This window comes from Sebastes umbrosus, chromosome 17 (genome assembly GCF_015220745.1).
Source record: "Sebastes umbrosus isolate fSebUmb1 chromosome 17, fSebUmb1.pri, whole genome shotgun sequence".
NCBI classification, from domain to species: Eukaryota; Metazoa; Chordata; class Actinopteri; order Perciformes; family Sebastidae; genus Sebastes; species Sebastes umbrosus.
The window spans coordinates 5718778-5745791 of record NC_051285.1 but is presented as its reverse complement, the minus strand read 5'-3'; the positions used below and the strand labels follow the sequence as shown (position 1 = coordinate 5745791).

Here is a 27014-nt window from a genome sequence, read left to right as displayed (position 1 = left end):
CGTAAATATATAATAGTTAATTAGCAGATTGTGTAAGATGAAAATAGACAGAACCAGGCTGTTTTCCTACTCTGTTCGTAGCTATACAAAAAGTAATGCACTGTAATTTGTACACATCCCACATATCAATTCATATTTAATCCACGTAACTGTGTACCAGGAAGTATAAAAAGCAGCAAACACCGCATAGGCAGGAGGTCGGGGTGGATGGGTGGGTCAAAAAATACCAAACTTTCGCCCAGGAAACCAGCGTTTTTTTCCCATGTGAATCCAGAAGTCAACGTTGATTTATTTGTCACGTAATTTCCATACTTATGTTACTTCACTTCCGGTGTTATTTTTACCCAAACCACGATCTTTTCCAAAACCTAACTAAGTCGTTTTTGTCACGGAACTTCTGTACTTAAGTTCCGACACCTCCGGTACGGCGTAACCACCTTCTGGTGTGGTGTAACTTAGCCATGATATTTTCTTAATCCTAACTAAGTAATTTGGATACCTAACCCCTTACCGAGTTGATTTCTGTAAAGAAGGACGTTTCTTTTAAAAAGATTGGAGCGGACATTGAAGCTGGACATTCGTAGGAAAACGCATGAAAAATGAGGAATAACTTCATCTTCATACAACGAACTGTTGTATCTAACGTAGTCGATGACAACTTGCAGATCAACAGATATGGCAAAAAGATAACACAATTGCATTCCTATTGAATTGAAGACCTAACATTGACAGTAAAGTTTGCCTATAGGTTCTACTTTCACTAAACATTTCAGATCACCTTCCTGCGCTACATATACAGTCCAGTTGTAGCTGTTTAGGAAAACATCATAGATCATCTAAGGGGTCATTATGAGGCTGTCAGAGGAAGAGAGTAGGCTGTAGCTGGTAGTTGACACTGTCGGCTGCAAGAGAGAAATCATCCAGCGCCGCCGTGTCTTTATGTGATTGATATGGAATGTGTTTAATTATAGTCTGAAGCAGTTTGATGTGATCAGATGACATGGAAATCAATCCCAGTGAGGCATTTATTTATGTCAGTTTCACTGGTTCATTTCGCAGGCAGTCATAAAATTAGACAGACATTTGACATATCATTTACATTTGGCAGAAATGTAGTCGAGCCACAGTTTGACGACACGGCTGGTAAATTAGGACAAATATCATAAAATGTGCAGTTTAACCAGATCATGTGAATGCAGCCGGCAATAAAGCTGCATAACATTGATTAATATTCTCTGACATTACTTGCACTTCCAGGCAGCTGCATTAAGTTTGACCCACATGTCTGCAGCGGGATTAATACAGAATGAGGTTAATACAATCTACCAAACATGCTTCGCTTTCAGCATGTCTGCTTTAATAAAAGCAGCTCATATCCCTAAACATTTAATGACCTGTTATGTTTATTCTTATCCTGCCCAATTATCATGTCACAGCTCTAATTAGCTGGACTCAGCCGGACATACTCTGCTATCTGCTCTCCGCCAGGTTTGGGTTTCTTTAATTATGTTTTTTAAGCCCCTGAGTGAATGTTGAGTATAAAATATTGTCAACCTCTGTAACTATATAACAGTAACATTATGTTAAGTTCAAAACCTATGATTCATTAGAACTTTTACAGTAGTGTACAGTTTATAGTGCTCTATTTTAGCCTGATTCATAGGAAAACAAATGAAAAAGGAGGAATTACTTTTTTTGTGAGATATCATAAATGATATGAACAGTTGTTTGAGATGGGGTTCTACTTTTGTGTTTAAACTTAAACTTAAATGGAGAATTATTTTCTGATCAGTTCTAATAAAAGTCTATCAAACTCCTACAGGGCTTTGCAAAACACATGAACAAGGTTCACGAGTCAGGTGACAAATATGATTTCATTCCTCTTTGTATGACAAACAATGTGGCTCTACCACTGATGTGGAGTTTGGATTTTATTGTATCTATTGTTATCTGTTTTAACTATTGATCCTCTCACTGCTCTCTCAGCCTGACCAAACTTGTGTGTGTGCGTGCGTGTTAGCGTGTGTGTGTGTGTTAGCGTGCGCGTCTAACCCTACTCCCACACATTGGCACTGAACAAAGATGCATTCTGCAACATCTGATGAAAAGAGAGATAGAGAGAGAGCGTTTGGGCAGAGAAAGAAATGCTCTTGTTTTTATTTAGAATTGCAAAGCAATTGTTACATCCTATATCAATAATATTAAATAACAAAAATAAGTAAAGGAAGAATCTCCTGTTACTGGCACAACAGTTTAATGAGTTGTTTCAGTAGCAGTGATGTTGCCATGCCAACAGGAGACACCAGTGCAGTATCTCAAATGACCACAAAACACTCAACAGTAAACATCAACAACAAGCTGGTGAACATAGTGGAATATTTGGAGATGGTGGAGACCAAAACCAGAGCTAAAAGGAGAGGGAATATTGATCAGGTGGACAGAAATACGACATCAAACTAATAGTAATGTTGCTCCGTGTCTGCTGGATGTGGAAATAAGCAGTTATTTGCTAACATGTTCTCCATAAGAACTTGATAAGCTTATGAGGATTTGTGTATCCCTGAGTTTGTTTCAAAATGTGCAGTTTTAAGTTTATGGATGGATCCAACTGAAAAGAATAAATATTAAAAGCCTCAAAACAATATATAGAAGTTTTAGTCCAAGTTCAATTTGTTAATCCCCATTCCTCCTTTTGACATAACTATGCACACAGAGTTTTCTTCTTGTGAATGAATGTTCATAAGCTGCATGTTCATCATAGTTAGCTGCATCTTTCCCAGATGGTATGGCATATTTAACACCGCTGCCTTTTGTTTACTGCAGTATTTTTTTTACATAGAGTATATTTATGCTCTGACTTGTTTCTTGAGCTACATGCACTCATGACTTAGTTCTTTCCACATTCGGATCCACGAGAGACTTCCCGGCCCCCTGTGAGGTGAGTGTCAGGCCCTCCTCCACACTCACCACCCCTCCTTAGTCATGTTCACCGCCTTACAAACACACCCTCTACACACTATACAAGGGCACACTCTCAGAAAGCCTCCGTGCGTATGCTAAACCAACCTCGGTATTTATCTGCTGTTGTGCCGAGCCGCAGTGAGCCGACTCCCACAAGCTGGCTGTCAAGGGCAAGGTGTTTTTTCTTTGACGGGAGGGCTCCTTGATCTCCTGTGATCCCTCCCAGGCATCTTCGCCGCAGCTGCACCGCTTCATTATGACATGGCATCCACCAGGCAGCCTCCAAACAACGTTGGCCCCTTCAAAATATCACATCTGCCATCTCCGTCTGAATCCACACTGGTGGATTATGTTTGTGAGTGTGAGGTGGAGAGCAAGAGAGGGTAAAGAGACAGAAAGGAAGGAGTGCTTTGAAACTGGCTGCAGATATGTACACAGACTAAACTTGAACTTGGTCACCACTTCCTGTCCACCCAAAGTAGTTTTAATGCATTCTGTGAGCCATTTCATTCAGTTGAGTTCATTTTAATCAACTTCAAATATCCTTGAGGTTCAGGAGATGGATATGTTGCATTATTCTACTTACTCATCTTCATGTTATGTACTTTAAGTATATTGCAATGTTAATATGTTTGTACTTTTAATTGTAAGAGTATTTCTACACTGTGTGAAGTAAACAACTATTAGCTATAAGATATAGAGGAGTATTGTCTACCTGAGCAGAGAATGAAGTCACTCTCTGTGTGTGTGTGTGTGTTGTAATCAGAGCTTCTCCGCACTTTATTGACAGCTGCACGTGCATGTTGGTGCTTATTCGTGTATGTGAGCGAGCCCCACTGGCTAGCTCACGGCCGCCGCTTTGCACTGCTCTCATAAGGCTGTTACAGCTGATAACGCTGCGGAAGCGTAGCACCCACCCTCCGGTTCCCCCCCAGGTTAACAGTGTTCGCTCTGTCAGCACTGTTGCCATTCTTTTCAAGTTTAGCGCTGTTAGAACTGTAAGTTAGTTAACTGTTAACTGTCAGCCATCGACATGTTGAGAGCCGTGTGGAGGCGATAGAAATGTTTGATTGCATACAAATTCATTTTGTAGGATATATACGAATTACAGTGCATTACCTTTCATAGGTATAGCTATAAACAGTGTACGAGACCAGCCTGCACTAAGAAACAGCACTTTACTTCTGTGACAAGACAAACACATGATGCTTTAGTCTGCATTGTTGTTTTCACCATTGTTAGTAGCCAGAGGATGCACAGATGGTGATGTTTCCATGGCACAGTGACCTGTTTAATATGTGAATACTGTTGTGCTAGAAGTAGTAAACACCCAGCTGGGATGTTGTAGCTCAAACAGCCATATGTTTTAGGGAAACATTCATCACAATTCAGCCTTCAACAGCTAATTTTATGTCTGTGAAATTACCAATTTTAGTAGCGTTATAAACAGGAAGTACAGTGATATATTTGACATAACACACTCCCTTAATTATGACTGATGACATCACCCAAGGTTTTTGAAATGCACAAAGACATTAATTAGAAATTAAATCCTAAATGTTCTATACATCTATACTTTGCAATTTAAGGGGAGACACTACAAGTGAATAGGGTAAAAACTTTAACTAATAGATGAGGCATTATCTTCTTAAATATGTGCTAATTTATAAATCTGAACATTGGATAAAGCCAGGTTCAAATTTCTTGTTTCATTTTGTTGACGTATTAGAGTCAAAGGTTTTTACAGTGGGGATTTTGGATATCTGTTTTTATCATTCAATAAATCATAAAGTAAATACTGTCAACAGCCATGAAAAAATCAGGCTATAAATGATATATGACCAAACCGCTCTGTAAAAACCTTCAGAATATAGATAGGAATGAAACTGGAAAGTTTGGTGGGAGATTTGAGAGAGTCTGAGGAAAAACTTATTTCGAGAAAATAGCCTTTAAAGATATGGATTATAAAATTCCATACATTTTAAAGACACTGCATGTGAATAGGGTCAACATTTTAACTTATAGATATCACCATGAAACTTTCTGTTTTCTGAAATGTTATGTTTAAATATGCAAATCAGTCATTTAATGGTAACTTTTAGTGAATTTAGAAGAAATCTACAGATGCAAATAGGCAAAGTAGTAGAATAAATGTGTATTTTAGACGTTAGCTTTCCACTAGTCTGAAAGAAGACATGTTGCAAAATAGCCCAAAATTGATCAGCACATCAAAAACAATGTGTTCACCTGGGGTGTCTCGCCACCCACAAGTTTGACTAAATCTCCACCATGTCTTCAACGAAACAACCTGCATCACTTACTTCACATTTGCATAACTGTTGTGGCCTTGGAACATGAACACAGAGCATAGCAAAGAATATATTAATTCTGCAGCCTTTATACCAGAGACTGCAAACAGATCTCATATCTATTTAGCGAGAGCACAGGCGCAAACTTCTGATGTCACTCACTAAAGCAAAGTACTTTCTTCTTCAAATACACACCTACATGGTTACTTGTATAAAAAAGACTAACTGGAGCACTCACACAGAAGCACTGCCCTTGTTCTCCTGTGTAGGAGGGAGGAAGATTGCAGCTTCTGTAGCAGTGGGTAATCTGTCCACTGAAGGCCAGCATGGTTCAGGGTGAAAGGCTTTATGTGAAAACAGCTTAATGAGACAGCTTAGAGGGGGACAAAAATGTGTATTATATAAAATTTTCCTACATGAAGGACACAAATGGACCTAGCAAAGAGAGTGAATTTGACCTGATTATTATTGTAATGAATAGATTTGTTAGCAGTTGAGCTTTCTATGATAAATGATATTAGTAAAATATGAAAAAATTTATTTAGATGTATCAAAATTTAGATTTTTCGTGATGGTAGAAAGACTTAAACTTGCATGGCAGCTTGATTTTCGCGAATTGCTGTATCAAATGCAACATGAAAAATCCATCTTGTTAGGCTTCAAGTAATGCGTTTTTGTCGAGCTCGCCAGACAACGAACCAATCAGCATCCTGTGAGGAGCTACTGCAGCTATATGGGTGTGGCTTAGGTGTCTGATGTCTGAGACCCGGTGAGACCGTGACGGCCGGGACACACTGCCCGCATGAGCAGCGAGTGCCGGCTGCGTGTCAGCTGCATCTCTTCTAGAGATTCGAGGTCTCGCCTATTTTTATCGCGAGCCCCGCGGTTCACAGCAACAACAGACAGTGAAAGTGTTCTAATACCTTACATACATCATACCAGCAACATTACTACAGTTTTGATGTCAAGACATCTGTAGAAAATGTCACAAACATAAAAAAGTAAAGATTTATTTTTAACTTGAGACTTCCTGCTTCTGTTTCCAAATAAAAGCCCTCAAGTGTTTTTTTTCTGTTGACAGAATTCCCTCATTTGTCAACACAAGGCTTTTACTCTGAAATATTTACAGGACAGTGTTGTAGAAAATGCAGTGACTTGCACGGCTCCATGAATGAATAAAGTACCAGGTTTAAATTATGGATTATTACTATTATTTGCAAATGAGCACACAGTTCTTAATCTTGTTCTGTCTAAAATAAATATGAATGACATTTATAATGAATTGAAATGGCCATTATGAAAGAAAAACTCTATGTGGAAAGAAAGGGCTGGCAGCAGCAGCCCAGCAGCAGCAAAAATGCTGCCGGTGTGGACACCACACGCGTGACACACACCACAGCTCAGCGAGGCAGCCGTCACGCACCCTGTCTGTCTCGGCCGTGAGAGGCGACTGTTCGTTCTAAACAACAATTGCGACTCCTGAAGAGGTTAGCATGTTGCAGTTTCATCAGTTCTATCAGAACTAGAGAGTATTTCTTCTTCTTTCTTCGGCCCTGAAGGCGATATTTTTGGCCTTCAGTTAGTTTTGCTTTTGTTAGTTTGATTGACAAATGATTCATCCAATCACCTGCCAAGTATTTTTTGAAAGTGCCTGCTCTTTTCCAAACAGTTTCCAATGACGGCTTCTCAAATGGTTCTGTAAAACAAACTATCTGACAGGGTCATGTTAAGAAAGACTGACCCAGTAAAAATGAATAGTGACCTAAGAGTGATTGAAGTGCCGTGGTGGTTTTGTTACGAAATCATGATAAATGTTGAATCATGAATAGGCAGCAGTGTCTCACGGTGTCTCCTTGACAATCAAAAATGTGGTGTTATACACCCAAGCCAAGTGGAAAATACCACCCATTGGCCTTAAGGTCATGTCATCACTCACACAAAAGTTAATAGCATGTCTTTTGACTCTTTCTGAGTCTGTGACCACGATCTTTAACAAGTAGTAACTGTTAGATCTTCTTCACACTTGAAAGGGGTCTGGCATGTTAATGTCAAGTGGAAACGGCAGGAAAGAGTTCAACTGGAACAAGATTGCTGAGATAGACGAGACTTTCAACTCTCTCTTGGCTTTGAGTATTTCAAGCAGCTCTTCTTCTTGTGCATCTGTCTTCAAATATGAGAAGAATTCTGTTGGATTTATAGATAGCTGGGTTAAATGGATAGTATAGGTGTTTTGAAGTGGGGTTGTATGAGGAGTATAGTCAGTGTATTACCTACAGGAGATGACAGTCGGCACACCTCCTGCTTGGAGAAACCGACAGAAGTTACCTGTGGACAGGGCAGCAGCAAAACGTATTTTAAACATGTAAAAGAAAGGACCACATAAAAAAATCAATATCAGTTTAAGTGTATGTTATATTTAGAATATTTTCACCAGTTTTTTTTATCGTCAGACAGACCTTTCTGATAGGGAACTGAAGCTGTAAACTTTTTCACAGGAGTTGCTGTTCTACCGCTGCCTCAATTGGTTAGTGTTCGGTCGTGTTATTGTGTTACTTTGGTTAGTTAGGATTCACCAAACTCACACAATAGCACGAACAAACTAACCGATCGACGCAGCGGTAGACAAGCAACTCCTGTGATCTGCGAGGTAAAAATAAAAACATTTTCAATTGAGTCTGGTGGCTTGGCGAGAGCATAGATGGATACAATAGCTTCAGTTCCTCGCTAGAAAGGTCTGTCTCACATCAAGGTAAACCGGAAGAAATGTTCAAAATATAGCATACACTCAAACTGATATAGATTTTTTTAGGTGTCTAAAATCTGTTTTGCTGCTACCCCCGTCATCAGCAGTACATTGCTTTGCTCCCGTGCTGCTACTCATGTCTGTTTCTCCAAGCAGGGGGTGTGCTGACCGCCATCTACTGTAGGTAATACACTGACTGTGGATAAGTACCTCATAAAAACCCCACTACAAAACACCCAAACTATCCTTTTAAGCACTTGGAGTCAGAATCCGTAAACAAATACAGCCCTGATATACGGCAACTGCTTTGAAGTTGTGTTTCTGGTCACCTGACAAATGCAAGTCCAATATTCACAGTAATTTTTTGCTCCGGTTTGGTCTCCACCTACTCCTGAGAAAAATATCTGCAGCTCTTAAACTGCCAGATTTTGACTCCTGCTGAACAGATAGTGAACACTTGAAAACTGTTTTCTTAACCCAAAACAATGAGCTAAAAGAGGCTAAAACCTGCAGAGTTGGCCAATAATTGTCAGTCATTTGATTAATGTTAATATCAAGACATAGTTGAAGAAGGGAACCAAGGTGACTGTTGACATTAGAAGTATTATGTGAACATGTTTGCACTGGATGTATTGAGAACTTATGAATTTATATATTGCTGCTGAGGTTATTTAAAAGAAAAAATAATCAAGCAAAGCATGGTAAGTAAGTAAAATGTGTATGCAAAGATGAGATTGAATGAGATAAGATTAGATTTTAAAAATAATCCCCACGGGGGAAAGTCGACGGTTACAGCAGATAATAATAATAGGATGCATCTAAATCAAATAGGATAGGAATAAGAATATAGTAAATGGAAATGATATAAATATAGACAATGGGGAATCATAGTTGAGAAATATTTTAATGAAAAAGTTGTGCAGAAGAAGAACTTATTAAATCAAAAAGATAACGTGATTGATAAAGTCATTATGAGTTTGAAAAGAACTCTAACAATGCAAAATACTAAAGGGAACATTAGAACAGAAAGTTCTTTGATTACAGAGAGAGAGAAGAGCCCCCATGGGTCTGAACAACAGCTGAATCAATGCTAAATGTTGCCGTACTTTGGGTGTAGGTGGTGACTACACAGTGATTTGGAAGGCTGGACTTCACCTAGAGTGGGGAGGAGGTTTTTTGTAAGAATGTAATTACCCTCAGACCCACCTCGTCTCACCCACTCTGACACCCAATAAAAAAACTTTGATGTGCTCCTCTCAAAAAGTAGCGGCAGCCACTAATCACAATTGATTGCAGACACTTAGACGAGGCGCGCTCATCATCTCCTGCTCTCTCTGGATGGGAGTCATCCTCGGCTGAAGCTGGAGAGGAAAAAAAAACAAATGAAATGCAGAGAAAGAATGAAAATGAATCGAGAGAGGGGAAAAGAACAAGCAAGATGGATATAAAATTGTGCAGTCAGCACAGGTGAAACAAAGGGAAAAAGAGCCATTTGAGGATGTATTGATCCCAAATCTCTTGTTTTCTATTAACGTTTATTTTCGCCACGAGACTCATCCACTCTAATTTTATCTCCACTGCTACATTTCAATGGTGAGATCACGGCAGCTTGATGGATGATAACTTTTCCTATTTTCTCTCCATGTGAATGCAACTTTTGGATATTTATTATAACTTCAAAACATGAATTATGTATTCATCTCCACTCAAGGTGACCATGTCAGCCATGCCAGAACTGAAAAAGTAGGAGATTAAATGTTGGAAAGGTTCAGATGCAGAACATCATGTTGTTGTATTGATCATCTTTTTTGTAATATTGTGAAGACGATTCATTTGAGTGATCAGACAAACAACTTTGCCCTTTAATGTATATGCTATTGCAAAGGAAAAAAAGTGACCATATTTTATTGTTGATAATCAGTAAATGGCCAATTCAATTTTTCTTCTGCAGAAAATCCTCTCACAAACTATCCATGCTGTCCAGTCCTCAACGCCGTTTGTCATTTAATCAAACTCTTAAAACGTACGTTTTCCTGAAAAGTGACCTCTTTTGAGTCGTGCCAATTATGACTGTGAGACATTACGATTCCCAGCTCCTCCTGTCCACGTGTCAAAGTGTCCTTGAGTAAGACACCGAACCTCAAATTGTCCTCGATGAGCAGGCCAGCGGTTTGTACTGCAGCTCCGCCGCTATCCGTGTGTGTGTGTGTGTGTGTGTGTGTGTGTGTGTGTGTGCGTGGGTGGATGAGAGGCTTTGGAAAGCACTTTGTCCTTCTCAGGTTGAGAGGGTGCTATCTATACTCAGTCCATTTAGGATTTCAAATTTTAAGTGCTGACTGGTAACATGAGATGGGACGTGATTTCATGACTACAGGGTCGAATGCAAACATTAAAGGATTGTATCAGAGTTTTTCAAGACAATCCTAATACAATACTCACATGACATCTGTACACTGAAAGAGTTATTGGTTGCTGTAGTCTTTCCTCCTCTCCATTCCGACTGCAAAGCTATACCTTTTTTGAGTTTAAAGATGGCGGAAAAAATCCACAGTCCTCAATTTGTGAAAAATACATCCAAAAGTTCAGCTAAAGCTAATATTAAGTCTGAAGTAGCCAAATCACATGGGTGTCTTCGGCCTGGCTGTCACATTAAAGGGTAACTTTTGTATTTTTCAGCCTGGACCCTATTATCCCATGTTTTTGTGTATAAATGACTAATGCTCGTTACTCGGCTTTCATTTACAGCGATTTCCCTCAATACTGGACCAATTTCAGAAATTGTTGTTAGTCAGTTGGACACAAAAAAATAGGAAAATAGGGTCCAAGTTGAAAAATACCGAAGTCACCCTTAAAGGTTTGTTGTTTTTTGTTGTGTCCCAGCAACTAACTTACATGCAACTGCCAGCATGAATCCGTCCCATCAAAGAATCCCTGTTTTTGGAAATGCGAGGATGAAATTTTGCACTAAAAAGACTGTAACTTTCAAAGACACCAGCTTGATTTGTCTCAGACTGCTGAAGTCCTTTCTAGCATATCCTTTAAGACATCCGCTCATCTACCCATGAATCCACATGTTTAGTTTACACTTCACTAATGTTACTCTATTCACTGTTCTGGCACTAAATGTTGACTCAACTCAAAATGTCTTTTTTCCTACTTTTCCTCTATTTGGCTCAGACTGGTGCACATACAGCATTACAAACATAAATGCATTGAGTGCTGACAAAATACAGAACAGGGTTTATTAAAGCTGGCCTGCTGTTTATCAGCAGTAATCTGCATGACAAGCGACACTGCACAGGAAGAGGAAAAGTTGGACCTTCACTTTGTCACCGACCTCACAAAGTCTCCTTCTACTGTACCGTCTTATCACTGCTTTTAAATTAGCTTCATCACTATCAGCCGTAAAAAGTGACAGATCAGATAATGTGCAGCCTTTCAGAGTTTGGACAGACTTCTTTTCCAAAGATGTGACTATCAATTACCTTTGTCAGACATCTGTGATGTCCTTCTCATGCTATCAGATATGATAGAACAAGAGAAGAAGAAGCACAGGGCAAAGAGAGCATGAAGCTAAAGGTCAACCTCTTTTTTTCGTCCTAAATACACAAAGAGGAGTGGAGTATATATTCTAGTGTGCTCTGACGTAACCATAAAAGACTTATGAGCGGTGTTGCTCACCTTCTCTTTGCCAGGACCGCCACTCTTTGTTTCTGAAATACACCACTGCGTGAACCCTGCTGTGTGAACCAGACTGTTCTCCATCGCCTGTCCTTGTGTCTCTTTGAGCCTTTAGTGTTGTTGCCCCGAGCCTTTCGCATGGGGAACCGTGTCCTTGCCACAGTGTCCCAGTGTTTATTTTTCAATGTGTATCAGAAGGTATTTATTCATTCAGCTCATGCTTATACCACAATGCCTTATTTAGAAGTGATATATAAGAGGATTATAAGATCTCTGAGACATGTTTTTGTGAAATGGATTATAGCTGATTGGCAAGGACTGTCATGTTGATGGAAGGGTAGGCCATTGGCAAAGGAACAAGTGATTAGTTCTGCAGTTCTGAATCCAGTTGCAGATCCAGTACTCTTTTTTTTTTTATAACATTGCAGCTTATTTGGGAATTTCTTTATGTTGTCTTATGAAATATTAGTGTTTTGGCTCCAGAGCTGTGAATCACCACAACATCTCTGATTTAGTCAACAAGTATGCTGTTGTGATCGTTGACAGCTGTTTCCACCGGTTGATATAAAATAGAACGTCCCAAGTACCACTTGAGAAACTGCAGATACCAACAATGAAAGAGCGACCTCGCCTATATAGAGCCTTTGCTTTTCCTCTGGCCCTGTGATGGTAAATATCAGATTTATGTAGCTAGCCTGGTATCCTCTTTTTATTTTGCTAGAAGTGGCGCAAGAACTGGCGGCTCAACTTCCGACTCCTCTTCAGTATTGAAATGTGCATCTGACTCTGAACTGTCAGGGCCAGTGTTGTCACTTTCCTCTCTGAAAATGACGTGAGTAGGACAGCTACTCAACAAATAACGATTAAGGTTAACATGATTTTTCCTGTTGGTCAAATCAACGTGTAAAGAGCTACAGTAAGTGAAGCAGTATGATACCGGCTGGAAATATATTTACAAACCAAGTAATTTTCCTTCAAAGCAAGACCAGGCAGACCTCACAACATCTGTCGAAGAGTGTATTAAGCTGACATATTTGAGACAGAAAGCGTCTTTATCCAAGATATAGAGCCAAACAAACGAAGCATCTCTACTGTAGGTAAAAGTACAGTCAAAAGGTGATTGACAAACAGCAGCCTTAATGGAAGAGTTGTAGTTTCCAAAGCATTTCCTTGGTTAAACTTTACGGTTGCCCTCCATCTCTTCTTTAAAGTCGTGCTGGCTCGCGTGGCTTTCCCTCTGGACTCACTAGAGCTCAACCTTACTCAACATCTTTTGGAATATTTGTAAAGAGAAAAGGTGAAACACACTGGAAGATAGCAGGAAGTGTCAGCTCTAAAGGATAGATGAAGGGATGTGGATTATTCAATTCTTCTAAATCTGGATCAAATCTTTTTGGTAACTTTTGATAGGCTCCCTGCTCTTTACTCTAAACATAAAATATTTCTTAAATTATTTATCTTCCAACTGTAATGTCTAGTTGTATGTTGATGACACCATATTTTATGTTATCTTCCTTCAAACAAGGTTATAATCTGCTTTTGGTGACTTTAAGGCCTCTATTATTAATTTAAATATTGTTCTAGACTCCATATTCTCCTACAAAGCTCATATTGAACACCTTGTTTAAAAACTAAAAAAATCAACTTGGATCCTTATACAGTTTCTTCTTTAATAACATAACTCCAATATTGACATGCCTACACTGCTGCCACTACACCACAATGCCCTTCGGTTCATCTATTATATATCTCCATATATCTCCGTCATAACCGTAGCAACAAAGTATGAGTAATTTTTTCCCTCCAGAGCAGCTTTGCCTCTGAAAACAGGTTGTATGCTTTCTTCAGTGCATCTGTATACTGCCGCATCGGTATGTTTTAATCTGGGAGCCTTTAATTCAATTAAATCATTAGGATTAGAGTCTGACCTCTCATTTTAATGAGGGCTAACAAGGCTTTTGAATGAGCTACACTAATTAGGGGCGTATTATTCATGTGCCACAATAAGGGCTTCATTGTGCTTAGATAAAAGAATCTAATAGCTGCACTAATGGAAACCAACCATTTAAGTTTTTTTAGGCGAATGTTAGGAAAGACGTGTGTAGGGAAAGAATAAGCATTTGCATGAAAAATAAGCCTAATTGTATGCTGCATTTTCAGATTTCTTTTTTCCAACTTTTCCTAGTGTGTTTGAACTTCTTAGGTATTTGTTGTTTTTAGTGTTGTGAGCATACCTTTCTGGCAGGATAATGAAAGACAGAGAGACATGAGAAGATGGCAGCAGCACATTATGCCATGTACAGAACAGCCAACAGTATGACCAAAGTCTTTTTTCTATTTCAGCATAAATGTATGTTGAAAAACATTTTGGAAATCTCTTATTTGACCGTTTGTGGTTTGGTAGACACTTCAGATACCCAAATGTATGAGCACAAGCACTGAAAAAATGAGTTTTTCATGATATGTCTCCTTTAAAATAAGCCTGATGTTCTTGTTTAATAATGCACAAAATCAATTGTGATGATTAGTATTCTTGCTTCTTACTGGAGAGCTCCCTCTCTCCTGTTTCAATCTTTCTCTCTCTCTGTCTGTTTGTTGATGTCAAAGGTAAATAGCATATGGCCATACAGCATTGCCTTTCTTCTGTTTGGCATCTGTGGAATAATAATGTAGCCCGGTGTTTTTTTCTATCTATTTATGTCTGTTTTGAGGTCTTCTGTGTCAGAAGTCTCCATGTTTAATGCTTAAAGCTGGAGGATGAGTACACAGAGCTATACTGGGAGAGTGAAGAGTGCAAAGAGCCTGCAGTTGCTGTCAATCAGAGCAGAATTTATCGGCACATCAAAGGGGGTCGGAGACGGGTAGGCTTTCATCTTAACCGCATGTTGTCATCCTACATTACAGCTGATAGAGTGTGCTAAGGTAGATGGGCAAACAAGGTAAGGCAAGATGAAAGTGGCTGCAGATGAGGAAGAGACTGGATTTATGGATTTGTCCTCAATTCCACTGTAGGCCAACTAAAGGACAGCCAAGGATGAGGTTAATATGAAGCATGTTGTTGGCGTGTGCTGTACGTCTGCACATGCTAAACAGAATGAACCAGAGGGGAGTTAAGCTTTTCTTTTCATTGCTGCACACCGTGTTACATCACTTTGCTCTGTGATTGATTGTTGACTAATTAGATTGAGCTATTGTTTCTCTCTCTCTCTCTAGAAAGTCTTTTGAAGCACGTTTGAACATGTGATCCACTTCAAGCTAAAATGACTAGCGGCATCTTTGTGCACATAATAACTATTAAATATTTATTTTTACACAAGCATGCCTGCACCCAAAGAAAGCAGGACGGCTGAATGGCTTTCCGGTTTGGGTTAGTGATTCTACATGTGGTACTAAAACAACTCAAAGAAGCCCTGATGAATTAAGAAACAGACAAAAGACAACAACTCCTTATCATTGTTATTGTACTATTATTATTTGTCTAAATTAACAGTAATAAAAATTAATTGCTTCTTAGTCGGTTCCTGTTTATACAATCATTGCGGCATAATGAGCGGCTAGACTAGACTACAAAGAAAAGCTGTGTTTTTCATTTTGAAATTGGATGATTGTAGTTGAGTCGATGCGGTTAAAGGATTAATTGATTGACAATTAAAAAAGTCATATTGCATGAAAAAATGCCTTAATTTCTCTTTCTGGATTGTGAGGATTTGCTGCGTTTCTTTGTCTTATGTGTAATAAAATGAATATCGTTTGCCTCTGGAGTGCTGGTCGGACAAAACGAGCAATTTGATGACGTCAACCTGTGCTTTAGAAAAAGAGCCATGAGCGTTTTTACTATTTTATGGAACAAATGATTAATAAGAAAAATATCAATAATGAAATTAGTTGTTAGTTGCAGCCTTGTAGGACAATTTCCTTTGCATTATGGATCAAACCTTTTATGGAGAGGAAGCGATTAATACAATTTAGGTTTTATTTTCGTAGCTCTCACCATAATTTCTATTTTATCCAAGTTATGACAACATAAAAAATGTTAACTACTTCTTGCTGCAGAGACTCCAACATCTGTGTCGAAAGAAAATAAAAGTAAACGTCAATCGCTACTGATTACTCAAAACAAACTGTCCCCAGAGCAGATCAGAATAGAAAAAGTAATGAAATAGCAATTCAGATTGCTGGGCTAGTAGTGGATGAAAGTTAAAACGGTACCAGTGAGATATTGTGACCTCAATCCACTGAACAAAGAACAAACAGAAAACAAAAAGCTAGAAGTAAAGACGCCAGCTATGATAGGATCTTCTGATGTCTGCGGGTCGGAGACCTCAAACAGTCAATCACTGCAAAGGATTTGACAGCAAATATTGATATATGATGAAGTTTGGTTTGTCCATTTTTGTTTGGCCCACTAAAAACCGGGCTCCAAATCCTACACAGTTCATCTGATGCTACAGTGTGAAGACAATGTGTCCATGTAGTTAGAGTCAGTATAAATGACAAGTAAATATTAAGGATTTATGCTCCAGTCAACATTACTTGTATTATTTACTGTTCCTACACCGTGCATTTGTGTACCCCCTGTATGTGTACATATAAATTATAAAAACAACGATGTGTTTTTCTCTTTCAGCACTGAAAGACGCTCGCTTTCAGCTGGTGAACTTCTCAGACAACGAGCTGCGGGTGTCGCTGTCTAATGTCTCGCTGTCAGACGAGGGTCGATATGTTTGCCAGCTCTACACGGACCCCCCACAGGAAGCCTACGCTGACATCACTGTGCTAAGTAAGTAGCAGCAAAACACACATAAAGATACACCCAAACACTCAATATTATTTAGTAGCAGCGAGGTAAAAGCCTTTTAATCAACATTTAGACTGTGGAAGACAGCACACATGCACATGCTGAGCAACATGGTTGACAGCTCATGATGAAAACTGCGAGAGTTTCTGACAGCAGCTACAGTGGAGTTTGAAACAGGAAAATCATGTGTCTCACATGTGCTTGCTTATTAAGTCTTGTCATAATGTTGTAGTGTTTAAATGAGCTGATATACAGCAGCCAGGTTGCAAGAACCAAATAAGTCATATTTCACAAGTGAACTGTCACACATATTCATGAAACAACAAGGTCATTCCTAAGTTCCCAAGGTCTAATGTTCCCCAGTTCTATGTGCTCTCACAGGGGCCTATGTTACCCCAACTGTTCTCATTCCCAACACATACAAACACTTGGTCAGGACCCCTTGGCACCACTTTTTAATGCATTGGATTGGTGTCACTTCGGTTTAGGTAACAAATAATACTTTGTTAGGTTTGGGAAAAGATTGTGGTTTGGGTTAAAACAAGTATGTTTTTAACAACTTGGGAATCAGTACAGGCTAGTTCCCAGCTCTATATAGCACATAATGCAGGCTGATCTCATACACAAAATCGCATCTTTGCATTCATGTGAAGATCAACTTTGGTGAACTTTTAGGTGAATATCACCTCGGCAGGCAATGGTTACTCGTCTGCATTCACACGAGTGACTGTGCCTTCATAGCAGCATTTTTTTCCCAGGAGTGTTGCCATAGACACCCGGTTTGTAATACTGCAGATATATAAATATTGTAATCACCATTGTGTTACCTCCTTGGGCAATAGATAGTGACTTTAATAGTTTTATTTAAATGAAAATCTTCGAAATTGCCACTTTTAGAAGAAAGGCCTCAAGAAATGATACGACTAGTGAGTGGATGCAAAATCATTAACATATCATTGGGACATCAGATGATAACTAATCAATCATCTATTTGGATTATTTTTCTTTCTATCTGCCATAGAGTCTACACATATTGCTCTATTTTGGATATTCTATCAAAGGTATATACATTTTACTACAGAGAGCACAGAGATATGAAAGCTAGTTGCATACTAAGACTTGGAGCAATTTTATAGGTTTATGTAATTAAATAAAGTAGATTTTAGTTTTTGTATTTATTTAACTCAGCAATATCAAACTATATTTTTTGCTGCAATACTAAAATATGATAATAAAATTATATTAATTTGAGTTTTTACCTTTCTAATTGTCATCTGACCTACTTTAAAAATGCAAACTTTAAAATAAACCCTCTCTCCTCTCAGTCAGCTCTGTTGACTTCATCATGTAGTTCTCAGGATGTAGACGTACAACATCCCCCCCCTCATGTTTACAGAGTGTTGTTTGTGTTTCCTGCCGTAGTTCCTCCAGGTAACCCCATCATCGAGGCCCGCGATGAGGTCCTGAGTGAGGGCAACGAGACGGAGATGACCTGCACCGCCATGAGCAGTAAGCCTGCCGCCACCATCCGATGGATGAAGGGAGATAAAGAGCTTCCAGGTAGGTCGACTCCGCACACGAAGAGACAATTACAATCATCAATCCAGACATTTCTTCTCTTAACACATTATGTAGTATCGCAGTTAAAGTTCCTTTCATAAATATTCAGTCATCTGTCCCTTTTCGATTGGTTATCTGTAAATGAAAACCTCTGTGAGACACAAACACACTGTGTTACATGAACTAGAGAAAAAAGGGCTGACTGATGCGTCACCTCTAAGAAGAAAGAAACCTCCTCCTGCAGTCACTGTTCGCCTCGCTTTGTAAAAACATCGAACATTACACAAATTCCACAAAAGAAGAAAACCATGTACTTTATGCTTTCAAAACCTTCTGATTATTGATTCTGCCCATATTATACTACTGCCACTTTACTGCAATTTTCTCTTTAGAACCCACAATGAACCTGAAATGTTCTTCACCTGTTAACTCAACCATTGTGAGTAGTGATAAGCAAATGAATCAGCCCCTTATTTAAGATGAAGTCAGTCCACAAAGCATAAAAGAGAACACTTTACTTAAATTCTATGGCGTCAGATCAGACAGCATGTCTGCAATTTTGAAAAGTCTTTTACACTGAAATCAGGTGGATTCTAACCTGGATGCATTTTGCTTAAATTTGATTAAAATGCTATCACATTATATTGACTATAACGAGACAAAAATGACAGCCCGGTAACACGAAAAGGTGTATGATTGACACAATAATGCACATGGCAAAAGCATGCAATAAGAATGGGGTTTTCTGCTTTTGCCGTGTAGTATGTTTATGTAAATGCATTTATGTAAATATGCTATGCTCAGAGCTAGTGACGTAGAATAAAAAGTGAGAAAGACTGCTTATGGTGGGCGGGAGGGGAGGTGACGGTAGTGACGTTTGTGACGTGTTTTCCATACTTACGTTGTAGATTAGCTGAGTATACGTACTTATTTTAAGTCCAACCATGATAGTTTTCCTAAACTTAACTGATTGGTTTTGTTGCCTAAACCTAACTGCAGACGTTACCGTAGTTTTATTGTGTGGCGTACAAATGTCATGTGAAAAGCGGCAAACAAATGATGCAAAAAGCCTAAAATGCGTCCTCATGATATGCGGAATGTGCTTTTAATGTCGTGCTATTCATACGCCTTCCCGTGAGATCGGGTTGGAAATGATCATGGTCTTCTTTGACTAAGACAAAACTAGAATGTCCAGAGTTTTAAAACATGCTAAGCTTAAGAAGGAAGTAGATGACTTAAACTGACGTGGGCTTTTAATCTTAGGACTATGACTAAGTATAAAAAAAAGCTGGCAATATTAATGCTATTGTTGAGACCAGGTGGACTGCACCATTTTCTGAGTGATGGTTAAACCATTAAGACAAAATGTCTTGAGGGGCAGCATGTCACAGCAGCCGAACCATTTCAGAAATCAAGAAGAAGTGGTTCGATGTATCCAAGTCGATGCCAAATAGTGTTGTTGCTACCGGCCCCACCGGTGGGCATCAGGGGACACTGGAACTCGATGCCCTTCCTGAGCATTTGCTTTTGTAGTGCATTCGGCCTCATCAGTGGTGTTGCTCCACCGAGGGAGGAACCTGGAAATGGACAAACCTGCTATAGGTGAAAGCAATTTTGGTATGCACCAAATGACACACTTCATAGGCTGCTTGTCATTTCATGCACGGTTTGTTGAACAAACCAACAGAAAATGTATTGTTTTAGGCCTCAAAGGGTCATCATGAATTATTTGCCCTGGAATGACTTCTTTTGAGAAAGATCTTTTATTTTGCTATTTTGCCACTAGTGTTGCAATTCTTCTTGTTTCCAAAAATGCACGTGCACACAAGTTTCTGCAGGTGTGCACATTCTACTTCTAAGTGTTTCCAAATTCTAACTTTTGCATGCACGTATGCATCTTTTAAGCCCTTATGCCATGTATATAAATGAACCAGTTCCTTTCTTCCCTTTCCCTATTTAGTGCTCGCATCAATGCTGTTGCTCTTTAAATGGAGCTCTGCTGTGACTTTGAATAGTTTCCATTAAAGCAGTGTGGATGTGCAGCGGTGGCCAGAGTCTGTTGGCACCGCGACAACTTTCATGCCTTCATCAAAGGTAGCTGAGCTTCAGAAGTGTGAGCAGAGCTCAGGGGTGAACAGGCCTCCTGCCAGGCAGCTCCACCTCAGAGCCCAGACAGCAAGCTTTGTAAAGACTTTGAAACAAAGGTCCTAATCAGAAGTTGTGTAGAAGGCCCTGAGCTGCTTCACCTCTACACTGCAGCACATTAAACCCTTAGTGGTCTGAGAATGTTCCAATGTGCTAAGGTCAGGGATTGTCTTAAAAGTAGCTGTTAACATCACAAAAATTGAAAAAATGTTCAGTCAATTTTCCTTGCAGTACTATGTTTCTGCTGAACAGTGCATACAGGCAAGTATTGACATAAAGGCTGTAAGTATTGATTAGTCAAAGGTAATGCTCTTGTGGTCACTATACTGTACTGAGTATTCACCAGGGGCCATATTACAGAAACTTAAGTCAAGATAGAAGGAGTCTAAGATAGGATTTTTCCCAATTTGGTATTACAGAAGCACTAACGATAGGAATCCTACTTCATCCTATCTCAGGTTAGGAAATCCTAAATACACAATCCAACATCGCTTATCAACTTTTATGTCTGTTACCTAGCAAACACAACTTTTCTCATCTCAGCTAAACAACTTTGTAGACACCCTGAAACTTCCGATGAAGTGGAGCAAAAACAACGGCGAGCACTTAACTTCAAGACAGATGAATTAGAGGTGTGTGCAACATCTGTAGAGAAATCCAAAGACGTTCTTTTGGGGAAAATTTACAACAACGCTCCTCTGAGATAAAAGACAGAGAGTGGGCAAAGATAGCAGACACAGTCTGCGGCAGTATCCGGCATCCAATGAAGCGTTGATGCTATCAAATAGAAAATAAGTACTCTGACAAGTGATCGGAAGAGGAAGGCAGCACTTATGTCCAAACAGCAGAAGAAAAGTGGCGGAAAAGTTAAAGTTAGGACAGTTATCCTTAAGTTAGGAGAGTTTGTTAGGATTCTTGTGTAATACACTTTTCCCATCTGGAACTTAATGGCTTTTTCCTAGATCAGGTTCTAACCCTAATTACCATGGTTACCAAACAGTTAAAGGACCAGTGTGTAACAATTAGGAGGATCGATTGGCAGAAATGGAATATAATATTATTATGTATTTCTTCTTTCGTGTATAATAACCTGAAATTAAGAATTGTTGTGTTTTGTTACCTTAGAATGAGCCATTTATATCTACAGATTTAAATGTTTCTACAGTAGCCCAGAAAGGACAAACCAAGCTCTGTTAATTTTTCCTGCTTGAGCCGGAGTCGATAACGTTACTCGGTCCCATCGCCAACACTCTCTCTCTCTTGCTTCACCACTCACTTCCCATGTACACACACACTCTACACACTGGCTCTGCTCCAAATAACTCCAGAGAGGGACATTTGTGTTTTTGCATCGGTCACCGTAGCCAAAGAGTATAGAAGCAAAGAGACAAAATATCAGTGTTTACATACCACCAGATCCTACACACTGGACCTTAAAGACAGGATGTTTCTGTAATGCAGCCTAACTTTAACTGAGCTTTCCAACAACACTAATTTGCTTGTTTTATTGAATGGCAGAAAAAACATTTGTATGACGTTGAATGGCTCTCGACCCCACGCCCATGCTGTTTTCACACACTTGTTGGGAATGCATTGCCATTTACAGAATGGGCTCGGCACTCTCTGTAGTTCTACAATTGATAGATAACACCATAACACAACACTCAGCGGTACTTAAAGGCTCACCTGTTACTAGAGCATGCCAATTCATTTCATCCATTTCCACCACAGGTTAAAAAGTGCTACTAGCTGAAACAGCCTAAAACAATGGCATTATAAAATCCACCTTTTTTTCAGTTTGCATACAGTACCTACGGTCATTTACTGACACTAATGCCATTTTTAATGCAAGCTCTTTAGTAAACTATGTCAAATAACTCTGCAGTTTGTTTAGTTGACACCGTAGCATTGTTGTGAAAAAGAAAACAGGTTTTGCTCTGCTGACGCTGAAAATGTGAAAGACAAAAGGAGAGCAAGGAAATGAAAGATGGAGAGCAAAAGGAATGGCTGAGGGTGCCAGAGTTCTGACACGAGGACAGAATTACTTAAATTACCTTCGGCTGTGGCTCCATGCCTGGCAGACTTATTTCTAATTAAACGTCCCCAGAATTTAACTTAATTACCTGGAGGGATAATCAGGCTCTCTTAAATATCATTTAAAGGTTGCAATTGTCATGCTTGCCAATGTAAATCCAGCCATCTCTCTTAATATGCACAGACCCATTATTTCACTATTATCACCTTATCTTTTCTTTTACTATTACCCTGTTGTTGAGTGATTTATCAACATACGCCCCGGCACTGATATATCTCCAGTTCTTCTGCTCAGACTGCAGTGGAAGTCGTGAAAAGAGGGGAGTTGTACAGAAGCGTTGCGGGATGTAGCTAATATGCAGGTCATTCCGGTCTGCTCTTTCAAGACGAAAGAAAGGAAGATGGGTTTAAAAAAAGAAAAGCCAGTAGGTAGGGCACTTCACTGACTGACAGGGACCAGAACAGCCATTAGCCTCAAGTCTTATGAGACAACCACAGTGTGATTTCAATTACCCTGCTCTTCCCCGGCAGGAAGACTCTAACAAGTGGATAAAAGAATATTTTGGGCAAAAGTAAAGCGATTGAAGTGTAGAGACATATACTTTCTTTAACTAGACACTACTGCCCCACAAGAATGTGGTTAAACGATAACAGTGGAAGAAGTGAAGCGTAGCGGAGGCACAGGGAGTCAGAGCCAGCTGAGTTTGTATGTTAGCATCTACAGAACACCTAAAGTGCCACTTGACCTTCCACTGCCTTTCAGTGACGTTCATCTCTGCCGGCCTCACTCTCAAAACAGTCTCTCACAATGTTCTTAGTGCTCAACACAGCGTGGCGTTTTCAAATAGAGAGCTTTCATTAATTCATCACCAATACTCACTTCACTTTTTAAGGGCTTTTCTAGTTCTCTTCTACTAAAGTCACATAATTGTCACCTTAGTTAGTTTTATAGAAAGAGACTCATTCAAAATCACAACAAGAGCACCAGAATGATTGGTAAAAGTGTGTTTTAAAAAACACACTACAAAAAAAGATGATGCATTTCAAGCTCTGCCAATGGTTTGAAATGGTTTACATCTCCTGTCTGCTAAGCTGGTGTGGTCATGGCGTATTCGCTTCTCCCACCTCCTCGTTTGGAAGGGTTGCGAACGTTGTGGATGGAAGCAGATTGGATTATATTTGCATAATCCATCCATCCATTATCTGTAACCGCTTATCCTGTTCATGGCCGCGGGGGGGCTGGAGACGATCCCAGCTGACATTGGGCGAAGGTGGGGTACACCCTGGACAGGTCGTCAGACTATCACAGGGCTGACTCTCACATTCACACCTACATGTACGGGCAATTAAGAGTCAACAACTAACCTAACCTGCATGTCTTTGGACTGTGGGAGGAAACCGGAGATCCCGGAGAAAACCCACGCTAACACGGGGAGAACATGCAAACTCCACACAGAAGGGTTTGAACCTGCGACCCTCTTGCTGTGAGGCACAACCACTGCACCACCGTGCCACATATTTGCATAATGTATTTATATTTTCTTTTTCTAACATTAGATTTACACAGCTAACAGCTATATTTAGCATTACGAAAATGTATTAGCCAAGGTGTTCGCCAACGTTCGTCGCCAGAGTTTGTTACTGAGACAGAAAATAATTTAAGTATCAGAAAGTACTGAAGATATCTGGCTTGGAAAATTGGGTCCAATATTTACCTTGGTGACTATGGTATGAAAGAATTGGTCATAATCTGCGTTCACTTCTCTCATTGTAGTTAATAGACCCAGGACCTGCTGTAGTCTCCGAAAAGGGGCGGCAGTGGTGAAACCCATGTGACACAGATACATGAAACTGACTCTCAGTGCACCTTCTCTTTTCTGAACTGTCTCTGGTTTCATTTATCCATTATTATTTATCTTTTTCATATTACACCGAGCTGTAGGCTACCGGTAGATTTGCACTGTTGACCAGTAGCAAATGGTCTGGACAGTGCTGGCCTTTGAAGGGAAAGAAGCCTATTAGCTCTACTTGTATATAATCCTGCTCTGTCAGAGTATCGGTGCTTGAAGTGGAAAAAAATAAGTGCCAGTACTTCCCTCATTCACATTTTGCCCTGTGTACCGGCCAGTACCAGCAATCATTATTACAATCTGTATTTCTACAGCGAACAAAAGGTACCAGGAGATATTGTGTTCGGGGCATCTCCCGCAAGCCAATATTGAAGTTTTTTTACTTAAAACTATGCAATTTCACTTCGTTTTGGACCATAATTATGACTATAGGTAACGATTCAGAGAACTTTTAAATAATGTTTCATTAATTATACTGTATTAATTCACAAATAAAAAAAGTTATGTCTAACAGTTCACTAATTATTTCACAAAAGGACGTGAACATTGTATCGATAAATTACAGAACCCTTTCGTTACCCCCTACCCTAGAGTTGGTGGCATAAAATGTGTCTCTTGAATGAATAAACTGTGCCATCAACCAAGCTTTCTAGCTTTGTAACGGACAGTTTGCAAGCCACTTCGATTGCAGCACTATTGTGACTAGTGCAAGCATGTTAGTGGTTAGCTCGCCAGCTATATTAGTTCGTCAACTAGCTCTGCAAGCAGCCATTATGTCGCCAAGTTTCCAATGTCTCAGGATGCACGAATATGCCGCTTTACAGCTTTTGTGGTGACCAGTACAGTGCCTAATACTGCAGGGAGATCTAAAGACAATGATCAAGAAAACTGGCTGTACACAAGGGCTAAAGGGCAAAACCTGCTGGCCCTATCACATACTGTAGCATCATGTGATTTGACCTGTATTATTTGAATCCCTTAGTTAGCACACTGGAAGAGCCATACACACAGAAAAAGTGGTGACGGTAGATTAGCCGGGATGTGCCAACCCAGGGAGACGATGTGATAAATTGCTTTGAGTGTTGCCGCATGTCGACTCTGGGCGTATCCTGATGCATCAACCTAGCATGAGTCCTCCAGTGAGTGGGCTTCAATAGAAAATAATGGGCACATGTGTTTTGATGCATCTAGTGTGTTTCCCTCAAGAGCTACATTGTTTCTACTTGAACACATTAATATTTGATGCAGCACATTTGGAGTTCTGTCAGATGTCCCTCTTATGAGACTACTCTGTCTCCTCTGGCTTCCTCCAGGAATGGGCTCCTGACACTTTCTTGTGCTGAACAGCGCACAGCACAATTCACTTGTTTTATCTTTACCTAGCACACGTGGATGGTGAGCTAGTGGCTGCTCCGTGGTCATGTGAAGATACCTCAATCCAGGCGAGGAGAAAACAAGAAAATTCACCTCACAAGCTGTAGTTCCCGTTATTTTGTGCCCTTCAGAGTTTCACTGAGCCAGCCTGTTATCGCCGTTATCGTTCGCTATAAGCACCATACAGTAGATGTGGGTCGACAGGGGCTTACTATCACCAGTAGATTTTATCATCTATTCACATCAACGAAAGAAGGTATATAGTCACTATGACAGGAGCAGAAGTGGAAGTCTGGCCCTGTAGTATAGACAGCATGAAACTCCATAGGAGGTGGAAGTCGGGGGTGATGGATGGGACACCAAAAAACAGTGTCTTTGTGTTCACAAGCATTAAGTTTCACTTTAACTTTTGAAACGTAGTTATTTTAAGCCAAAACACAATGGTTTTCCTTAACTTAACTAAGTGTTTTTGTGTTTAAATGCCATTCTAGTTATATATATTATTTCCCATTTCTGCCAATAGATCCCCCTAAATGTTACACACTGTTTTCACATAGTAGGCCCTTAATGACCCACATTCATGCTGCTTATAGCGACCGATAACGCCTATTTAATGGCCTGATAACGGATAACGGAATCAGGTGCAGCGAGCAGTAGCATTTGTTATATATTTTATCACTGGGTGATGTGCTTCCTGTGCAAATGGAGCCACACGTCTTACATTTTTTGGTAATGGCAAAAGGTTGAAGAAAGAGGAGGGGCAGGAACTAAGATGGAGGCTCACTGATCACCTCAACCACATTTCTATTTATAGTATAATTTATTATTTCACAAGCCTTCTTTAGTTACTTGCCTTTGTGCAGGTTTCAAACCCACAGACACTTAGCTTCCGTAGGGAAGTATTATGATTTTACAATGAATTCCTCAGCTGTAAAGCAGGAGATCCAGAGAGCCAGGGATTTGAATAAAGACGTCTCTTCACCACTGTTTTATGCATCTCAAAAGACATTTTGATATGAGCAGACCCCTTCAGGTTCCCGTTTCAGGTGCTTTCATGAATCTGAAGCCTCTAGTGGTATTTATTCATGACAACCTGTTCCTTTACACCAGGCACATCACACAGGTTTGCTTTCCCGGCATCCAAAGAGACAGCTGTCACCACGGTGACGGCATCACCACAGTGGCAGAGCGGCAGCACAGGTGCACTTAGTACATATTTTACAGCTAAAATACAAACTGATGGATGCAACTGTTCACATTAAGACTGATTTTTCTTCTCTCTACCAGCATTTCTCTTGGCAGCCTCTTTCACTTTTATGCTTCCAGTATTTGTTTTATTGATGGGACACAAACACACACGTGCAACAGTCTGTTAGGAAGTAGGACAAAGGGATAAGAATAATCAATCTCTCTTTGTGGCTGTGCCGTACCGCGCTGTCTGCAAGCTATCCCTCTTATTTTGTATGATTATGATGAGGTATCCTCTTCATTGCCTTTGAGAACATATTGTCTGTGTGATATTACAGAGCAGCCACTAATCAGAGGAGGGTTACTTTGCA

At 39.8% G+C, this 27014-nt stretch overlaps 1 protein-coding gene across 5 annotated transcripts in view; it reads left to right on the top strand.

The window, feature by feature from the left end:
- cadm1a (cell adhesion molecule 1a) overlaps positions 1-27014 on the top strand; it is a 407287-nt gene that overhangs the window by 306223 nt on the left and 74050 nt on the right. For all 5 annotated transcript variants that reach the window (XM_037747727.1, XM_037747731.1, XM_037747729.1 and 2 more), the window contains 2 exons: positions 16322-16474; positions 17915-18052. In XM_037747727.1, coding sequence (XP_037603655.1) covers positions 16322-16474; positions 17915-18052 — 291 coding nt within the window. The remainder of the gene's footprint in view (positions 1-16321; positions 16475-17914; positions 18053-27014) is intronic.